This window comes from Camponotus floridanus, unplaced genomic scaffold, assembly GCF_003227725.1.
Source record: "Camponotus floridanus strain SB8 unplaced genomic scaffold, Cflo_v7.5 scaffold24, whole genome shotgun sequence".
Classification (NCBI taxonomy): Eukaryota; Metazoa; Arthropoda; class Insecta; order Hymenoptera; family Formicidae; genus Camponotus; species Camponotus floridanus.
Window position 1 is genome coordinate 2,049,319 of NW_020229370.1, and position 9,030 is coordinate 2,058,348.

At 32.2% G+C, this 9,030-nt stretch overlaps 3 protein-coding genes across 3 annotated transcripts; 1 reads left to right on the forward strand and 2 right to left on the reverse strand.

Moving 5' to 3' along the window:
- Positions 1 to 81: 81 nt before the first annotated feature.
- LOC105256960 (F-box only protein 6) lies at positions 82 to 1,520 on the reverse strand. Its single transcript, XM_011267267.3, has 3 exons — positions 665 to 1,520; positions 412 to 564; positions 82 to 312 (listed from the first exon to the last, which is right to left on the reverse strand). Exons 1-3 carry the CDS (start codon positions 1,217 to 1,219, stop codon positions 118 to 120), a joined length of 903 nt encoding a protein of 300 aa, XP_011265569.1. The 5' UTR covers positions 1,220 to 1,520; the 3' UTR covers positions 82 to 117.
- An 880-nt stretch (positions 1,521 to 2,400) lies between these two features.
- Positions 2,401 to 3,417, forward strand: LOC105256959 (60S ribosomal protein L18a). Its single transcript, XM_011267266.2, has 3 exons — positions 2,401 to 2,510; positions 2,735 to 2,914; positions 3,006 to 3,417. The coding sequence occupies exons 1-3, from the start codon at positions 2,493 to 2,495 to the stop codon at positions 3,339 to 3,341; spliced, it is 534 nt and encodes a 177-aa protein (XP_011265568.1). The 5' UTR covers positions 2,401 to 2,492; the 3' UTR covers positions 3,342 to 3,417.
- A 128-nt stretch (positions 3,418 to 3,545) lies between these two features.
- Positions 3,546 to 8,097, reverse strand: LOC105256958 (protein IWS1 homolog). Its single transcript, XM_011267265.3, has 7 exons — positions 7,803 to 8,097; positions 7,313 to 7,445; positions 5,565 to 7,205; positions 4,966 to 5,326; positions 4,572 to 4,861; positions 4,367 to 4,478; positions 3,546 to 4,047 (listed from the first exon to the last, which is right to left on the reverse strand). The coding sequence occupies exons 1-7, from the start codon at positions 7,813 to 7,815 to the stop codon at positions 3,925 to 3,927; spliced, it is 2,673 nt and encodes an 890-aa protein (XP_011265567.2). The 5' UTR covers positions 7,816 to 8,097; the 3' UTR covers positions 3,546 to 3,924.
- Positions 8,098 to 9,030: the final 933 nt, after the last annotated feature.

A 9,030-nucleotide genomic window follows, 5' to 3' on the forward strand; every position in this document is an offset into this window, starting at 1 on the left:
CTATGCAAAAATTAATTTTTATTAATTAATATTTCTTTTTTATAAAATTTTATATATACATTAACATTTAGTATATTAATTTTATTTAGAATAATATAACATAATTATTTTACATCTCTATTCATCTAAAATTGATGGTGTATCTGATTCATCATCATAAGTATATGTAGAAACTGGAGGAATCTTTACACTGATACACGCACCTGCCATTTTGCTACCATAATGTCCTGCCCAAAATGATTTGTCCATTCCACCATGCAAAAAGTTAATCTTCCTCAAGCCAGCTCCATAGTTTTCAAATACATGTGATTTCTATTCACACACATAAAAAGCATATAAAAACATTACAAGTTGAAGATAAGTTGACTTTAAGGTCATTGAATAAAGCTATGAATTATTTTGAATACTCACATATAGCCATTGATTCTGTCTTTCGCCTTCTATGGTGTCACGAAATTGAAACCTGTCTAAGATTCTATTATCCTTTTCCTCACTTGCTAATAATTCAACATGGACCTCATACACTGCTGGGCAATCCCATCGACAACTATACCATTCGCTGACCTATAATATATACAATATAACTTTTATGTATTTTATTCTTTTGGAATTTTATATTTAGAGGATTTTGAATTAAATCATTCATAATTTATGATTACGATACCATTATAGGTGGCTGCAGAACATCCAAAACATACGGATGTAATCCTTCGGCCACTAAATCCACCAATTGTCTCTTGGTACAACTGTGGTAAGACGTTACAAAACAGATTTGTTTTCCCTCAAATATCGTCAATGGCATTTCTGGCACTCCGGCAGGCGGATGCTCGACCATCCAAGAATCACCGCCGTTGCTGCAAATCTCCCAATGCTTCATCTTTTGCTCGCCGGAATGGTTCTTTAACAGGTTCCTCTCGAAAGGTTTCCTCTTACATATCAAGTAGAATACATGCCAGGGCATCTCCTCGTGGCGTGGGAACGGCTTGCCGAGTGTCAGTTCCGCCTTCTTGCGCCAGATGTAATTTTGTATGACTATCCACCACCGCTTACATACCAATTGGCAATTCAACAGGGTCTTAAGATCGGCGCGACAAAAGATTTCGGCCAGTAATTCGGCTGGTATGTCTCTGCCACATATCGTGAATCCATTGTTACCCTTCTCGTCGAATATTACGCGAGAAGTAGCGAGAGTTTGGATTGTGTCCTGAGATTGTCCCATTGTTATCTCCCAGCTGCTGTCAACGAAGTGACTCAGTCGTTACTCATACGTCGTTACTATACTGGACTTGCAACATCAATGTCAATGCCGTCATTGTTTGACGTTAGATGGATCAGGGCGTTTTCGAGGAATCATAATGTATCATCCTCGCGAGCCTCGCTCCTGTTATATTACTTACAGAAACTTTACAATGTAATTTCTCGCACGTCATAAGGCGCAATGTTTTTCGGAGTCACATCAAGTTGCCGGATCGCGAGTTTGTTATTATTATGAGTACGTTAGTATGGGATTTCCGGGTGGACATGGACAATTTCCTGTAACATGACGACATAATTTAATCTATATATTTATTTATATTCGAGCATATATTTATTATAAGTCGAGCAAAATTTATCTATAAGATATGTGTAAAATTAATCAAAGTCGTTTATTTTGAATAAACGAATTGTCAAATCAAAATATAAATCGAAATTTATTAAAAAGTGTCGTTTAAAAATAATATTTATTTTTTAATAAAGAAATCGAAATATCAAAAATAGATGAAATAGATTTTTTTATTTATTAACGGTATCAATTTATGCAAAGTCACTTAATAATGTTGAATAATAAGAAATTAAATTTATTTTGCATGATTCTATATTTTATAAATGCTTTTGTTAATTTAGCTATTAAAAATATAATTGAATCTTCTTCCATTACAGAAGATGAAATAGATTTTTTAATTTATTAGCAGCTTTTTAACGGTATCAATTTATGCAAAATCACTTAATAATGTTGAATAATAAGAAATTGAATTTATTTTGCATGTTTCTATTTTATAAATGCTTTTGTTAATTTAGCTATTAAAAATATTATAATTAAATCTTCTTCCATTTATAGAAGATAAAATAGATTTTTTATTTACAGTTTCTTAACGATATTAATTTATGCAAAATCTTTTATTAATGTTTAACTCTAGTATATGCAAAAATAACAGTATTTTTAAAATAACAGATACCCTCGACATTCATTCGTATGCTATTTACTATTCGCGACGAATAATTCGCTATTTCACGGAGAATTATTCGCTACTCGCTAAATACCATTCGCAGCAAAAAATTCGCTACAAGGAAAGGCACCTTAAACTTTTGTACGTGCAAAGGCCTTTAGTGCGCAAGCGCAGAATAAGTATATTTTTTAGCAGCGATTGGTTTGTACACAAGATGGCAGTCTTTACTTCTTCCGGTTTATCCTTTTGGTTTCTGACACGCGACGTACGAAACCACGTGTTACAATGAAGGCCAAGGGGGATGTGAGTGATTTTGGCAAATTTCACATAAATTTTATAAACAAAATTGATTTTCTCTCATTCAAAGCATCAAATGTTTATCTAGAATTTACCTAAGAATAAAAAATAAAAGATTAAATCTAGATATGCGACATGACATAACCTGCAAATTTATATATTGTACCATAGATATAGTCTAAATAAATCGAATTAGAAAATAATAATTTTGTTTTTCATTTTTCTTTTAGTTGAAGGAATTCGAAGTGATAGGACGCAAGCTTCCTACCGAGAAGGAGAAAACAACTCCTCTCTACAAAATGAGAATATTCGCGCCTGATGCTATAGTGGCCAAATCCAGATTTTGGTACTTCTTGCGTCAGTTGAAAAAGTTCAAGAAATCTACCGGAGAAATAGTATCTCTCAAACAGGTATTTGTCTCGTGATACACAATGTGTCATCGTAAACATGCGTTTATCTTTTTAAAAGTATACTACACATGGCTGATTTAAATTATTTTAGATTCCAGAGAAGACACCTATAAAGATAAAAAACTTCGGAATTTGGCTAAGATACGATTCTCGATCCGGTACACATAATATGTACAGGGAATACAGGGATCTTTCTGTCAGCGGAGCTGTAACACAATGTTACAGGGACATGGGCGCCCGTCATCGCGCGCGAGCTCATTCCATACAAATCATCAAGGTGGAGATTGTAAAGGCTGCAAATTGCCGCAGACCTCAAGTAAAACAATTTCATGATTCCAAGATCAAATTTCCATTGCCTAAACGAATCCATCACAGAAGCCGTATGCCGCTATTCAGTGTACGAAAACCGCGCACTTACTTCCTATAAATATTATGTTACAATAATGTTTTACATTGTAACACTAAATATGTATTATTCAGCAGAAAATAAAAATTTGATATAACTTATGGTCATATATACTTACAATTTGATATGTATTATATATTATCTAATTATTAATATTATATCGGTCAATTGGAGAATGAGAAGTGGATTTAAATACATTGCTTTTATTTGATTCTATAGACACAGAAAAGCTGCAAATAATACATTACTTAACACATTATCAATGCATTGTTGGGGAATAACGTCTCTCTTCTTCCTTTTGTAAAAATTAATCAATACAATCTGATAGGAATCAAAAATTCTTTTTGTCATAACTTAAAATTAAACTGCATAATTTCAATTAACTTTCTACAAAATATGAAGCTATTATATACTAACGTTCTCTCTATGTCTTCAAATAAACAAGTAACGATAATAGTTAGAAAGACATGTGCAAGATCTAAATCTGGTCATATTGGGTCTAAATTGGATCATATAACTTTTCCCGTACAATCACGATTTAGAAAATAACAAATATTGTTACAAGTTTTATTTCCTTGTATAAACTATAAGAAATTTATAGATATTATAAAGACATTTTACGACCCTCTATAGATATATTGACTGCTCTTCTCGTTGATTTCATACGCTTGGTATCCATGTAGTTCTTCATATGTCTCTCGAATCGACTCATTTGCTTCTTAGTACTCTGTGCAAAGTAACAAAATATGATAATTATATATAGAGAATCAGTAATTAAAGATTTGGATATAATAACATGAAACATTTTACAAAAATGAACTTAAAAATGAATAATTTCATCAGAAGTATATGTTATAAATGAAACATATAAATCAATCTCATTTGTACTTATGATTTATAGCAATTATAGAATGCTTGTATATCTGTTGAAATATTAAAATTACAAGTTTTAATGTAATATTGTATGTATGTTAAACATTGTATACACTTTGCAATCTGAAGAACAGAAAAAAAGAGAAAAGAAGAAGATAAATAGAGGCACCTACCCTACTAATGTCAATGTCTGATTTCCAGTCAGGTCGTATAACATAATCTTTATTAGATGGTCTAGGAACTCTAGCTCTTCCCACCCACCCAGGATCTCCTGGTCTTAATGGTCTGCAAATATAAAGTAGAAAAAATTATTTATAACAATTAATGTACCACTAAATAAACAATTATTAGTAATTGTTATATACATCAATGACGTACTTAGCATCTCCTTTTAAGGCCTTATTAATATCTTGCGATTTTTGAAAGGATCCTCCATCTTCGGTTTTTCTTCGTTTATGAGGTGTTTGCTCCAGGTCCCTCTGCATTCTCTCTTCCTTTGATAATGCCTTAAAATCGGCAGATAAATTGAAAATAGGCCGCGCCCATTCATTTATCAATTTACCAGCACGCTCTTTGTTCTCTTTTGTTTCTTTTGGATGCTTATATAGATACATTACGGCCTTCCCAATACCAGATTGCTTCAACGAAGATTGATCGATTTTTGGAAACTATAAATTTATAGTATATAATAAATAAATAAATAAATAAGCAATAGTATATTAAAAGTATTCTTTTCATCTAGCATACAAAAATTTATTTTATATAATCTTGCCTCCCATAATAATTTCAGGAGATTGTCTCTGATTTTGAGAGACGGTAAGGAACGGTCAGGCATTGGCGCTAACCAATCAGTGAGAACCGCTAGTACATTGTGTTCCAAAAAGGCCAATTGTAAATCGTGTTTCTTCAATTGCGACAATACTTTTGATAACATGGCAATTTTATTTGTGGCAGGTTTATTTTGTTGATTCAATTTTCTATCCTCCTCAGCCGCATCCTTCATGTCTGATAATAATTGCGCTATAATATCATCGTTATCATTAATAATACCAATGTCTTTTCGTTTACGTCTACGGAATTGCCCTTCCTTTTTTCGTGCTAACATGCGGTCGAAGTCAGACAATGTATCATCTCTGAAAATATCAAAAATTTAATTTCATTGTTTTCATAAAATCTTTAAAAACTTTTTGGTTTTTATGCTTTCATGTTTCTTATTTTTGACGATTTTTGTTTCTTTGCTTTTTATTTTTAATAATAAAAACTTTGGAAATAAGCTATACCTCTTGTCATGCATTACAAAATATTAATTTTAAATTAAATATTATATAAAAACCAAAAAAAATTTAGATATAGATTTATATATATGCTTACATCCCACCACCAATAATTTCATCATCAGACTCTTCGTTATCCTGCTGCTCATTAATAATTTCACCATGTAATTGTTTATTTTCCTGATTTTCACCCACTCCCTCTTCGTGTGCATCATTGTCTTTTTTCTTTTCGTTTTCATCTTCATGCTCAGAATCTGATAACCCGTGTCTCGTACGTTTCTTTATTCTAGCTTCATCAGTCTCTTCTTCAGAATCTGATAATACTCTATTTCGTTTTTTAGCTACTCCTTCCGAATCTCTACTAGGACTTCTAGATTTTCTAGATCCGGAACCCGACCTAGATCTCGATCTAGATCGGGATTTCGAACGTGATGAATGTCTGGATCCAACGGCCGATCTAGATCTTGATCTTGAATGTGATCTAGAATGTGATCTCGACCGCGATCGCGATCTTGATACAGATTTTCTGGAACCTGATCTTGACCTTGAACGTGAACCTGAACGCGATCTCGAGCCAGACTTTGATCTTGAACGAGATCGCGATCTTGATCTTGATCTTGATACAGATTTTCTGGAACCCGAGCGAGATCTCGAACGAGAGGCTCTTGAAACTGAACGGGATCTTGATTTACTGGAACGCGAGCTGGATCTAGATCTAGAACGTGAATTTTTTCTCGAATGTGCTGGAGATACGGAACCTTTACGTGATCCCGACACAGATCGCGATTTACATCTCGATCCAGATTTGTGCGATCCTGATCGTGATCGTGATCTCGAACGAGAACCTTTCCTTGAACCCGATAAGGATCTAGATTTCGAACGCGATAAAGCTCGTCCCTCTTGCAACGGTGATGTCGATGTTTTCCTGGATCCGGAAGCAGATCTTGATCTAGATCTAGATTTTCTATCTATTGAATTGGAATGAGATCTAGAACGAGAACTTTTTCTTAAATCAGGAGAACCTGGCCTGGAACCATTTACGGAACGTGACTTTGATCTTGATCGCGATTGTCTAGCAGTGATTGGTGATCGATTTGGCGATGCTGAAGGTGAACGAGAACCCTTTTTCGATGCAGCTGGAGATCTTGATCTCGATCTTGAATCAGCTTTGGCTTCTTTTGGACTACCTGATCTAGATCTTGAACGAGATCTTGACTGGAAAGACTTGGGAGTAGCTGATCGAGAACGTGAATGGATCGACACTTTCGGGGAACCAGAACGCGATCGAGAAAATGATCTTGAACGAGATCGCGATTTAGAAATTGCTTGGGGCGAAGGAGACCTGGAAGATGATCGAAAGTTTGTTTTGGGCGAGTCACACTTAGATGAAGTGTCATTGGGTCTTATCGAATTTGATCTAGATCTAGAACGTGAATTATTCCTCGATGCTGCTCGAGAACTTCTGGATGAAGAGTGAGAAGAACTTCGAGATCTTGAACCTGATTTTGCAGAGTGATGCGAATGCGTTGGTGACTGTGAGCTATTTCTCGTTTCTCTAAGTGCAGGAGAATGAGATTTAGAGCGTGATCTTGATGTGCTTTTTCTATTTCCCGCTGGTGAAATAGATCTGCTTGGTGAAGGTGATCTGGATGGTGATCTAGAATAAGATTTTCTAGAGCTTGCATTGGAACGAACAGAAGCTGGCGATCCATTCCGTATTGGGGATGACAGATTAGATCTAAAATATTTAGTTGTAGTTAATAGAAAAAAATAAAAGAGATTAAATATAGAGATTAAATATAGATATAAGATTAAATATAAAGTATGATCAAAATTAGTTATTACCTAGCTGCTGAAGATTTGGGACTAGCAGAATTTGATTTCGATCTGCTTCTTGCTATATTACTACCTGACTTTTGTGAATCCGGAGTAGCACTTCTAGACTTATCTTGTTCTTCTTCCGAGTCGCTTCTTTCGTCTTAAAAAAAAAAACATTCTAGATTTATAGAATCTCCAATATGCAAAATAATGTATTACATAATATATACCACATAATATATACTACATAATATACTACATAATATACTACACAATATATACTACATAAGTACTATATTTTTTAATCCTGTGATTTAAATATTATATATTGAATAAAGAGAATATAAATTGTATAAAATATAGATATATCTAAATTACAAAAATATATTTGGACATTAGATGTCTTTATATTTTATTTTTTAATATTTTTTTTGTATATATTTAATAGTAAACAAAAAATGTCTGGAATAATACTAATAATACTAGAAAAAGGCAATATAAACAATGATTCCCTCACCTTCAAAAGCCATGGCATCTATATTTAAATATATCCTAAAGTCTAGCTATTATCACTATGGCTAATAATAATATCGTAATAATCATCAAATAAACATGTTTCTCTATTTATAACAAGTATCTTAATATCGCTTAAATTGCACAAAAACGTAATTTATGTTTCCTTCTTTATGTTATACTTTATATTATACTAATTTGATATATAATACTGTGTTTTTTCGCACAAACAACTTCTTTTTTAAGATATTTGATAAATTACGAGTAATACACGCTTTTCAGTTATAGAAGAGAATTCATTCAACGCATCACTGTTCTGGAATGTTCGGTATATTTTAACAGCGTTTAGTCACTAGAAAGTCACTACATACATTTAATTTTTACGAACACATTGGATATCCCGATCAGCCAATCAGAATTAAAATTAGACCATAAATTTATTAAATATAGATAGATAAATGGGGTTAAGCATTTTTTTTCGTACATGTACAGTCGAGAGAATCATACGAATGCGCATGCGTAAGGAAGAAAAATTTTATATTTATAATCATATCTCACAGCATTTCTAATAATTTACTGTCATATTGATGATTCATAAAAAGCTAGCAATTTTGAAAGTGTTGGAATTGGTTAAATATTTAAAAAATTACAAATGTTAAAGTTATTGTTTCTTTTTTGTTTACAAAATTCGTAAAATATATATATATATATATATATATATATATATATATATATATATATATAATATATTTCGATATAATTTTGTCTTCAAATCTGAAATATCACAATTTTGGAGAATTAAAATTATTTAAAATGTTTAAATTTTTAACAAAAATTTATTAAAAAATGTTATTTCATTCTCTACATGATTATTTATTAAATTATTATTAGCAATTGTAATTTTATTTTTCTAGGAAAGTATATATTTTAAAATACTTTTATTATCTACATAATTATTTATTAAATTGTTATATTATTATTAACAATTATTATTTTATTTTTTTATGGAAAGTGTTTATTTTAAGACATCTCATACAGCACAGACCATTGTTCTTACATAGCAGCAATATTGCGGCAATATTAAATAAGCTGTTTTATAAAATTTGATTATCCGGAATAAGGCCCAGTTCCACAATCCAGTTAATCCGAGTTTAAGTAGTGAATGGACCAATCAGGACCCAGTTTAACGTATTAAACTCCGATTAACTCGAGTTGTGGAACCAGGCCTAAAA

Bases quoted from the DNA above. Each gene is read 5' to 3' on its own strand.
- LOC105256959 (XM_011267266.2), top strand. The intron at 2,915-3,005 runs GTATTTGTCTCG...AAATTATTTTAG, and splicing joins AAATAGTATCTCTCAAACAG to ATTCCAGAGAAGACACCTAT.
- LOC105256960 (XM_011267267.3), bottom strand. From the start codon at position 1,219: ATGGGACAATCTCAGGACACAATCCAAACTCTCGCTACTTCTCGCGTA. The intron at 565-664 runs GTATCGTAATCA...TATATATTATAG, and splicing joins TTCTGCAGCCACCTATAATG to GTCAGCGAATGGTATAGTTG. The intron at 313-411 runs GTGAGTATTCAA...GTGTGTGAATAG, and splicing joins GACAGAATCAATGGCTATAT to AAATCACATGTATTTGAAAA.
- LOC105256958 (XM_011267265.3), bottom strand. The intron at 7,206-7,312 runs GTAATAACTAAT...TAAATATTTTAG, and splicing joins CCCAAATCTTCAGCAGCTAG to ATCTAATCTGTCATCCCCAA. The intron at 4,048-4,366 runs GTAGGTGCCTCT...TACTTTGCACAG, and splicing joins CAGACATTGACATTAGTAGG to AGTACTAAGAAGCAAATGAG.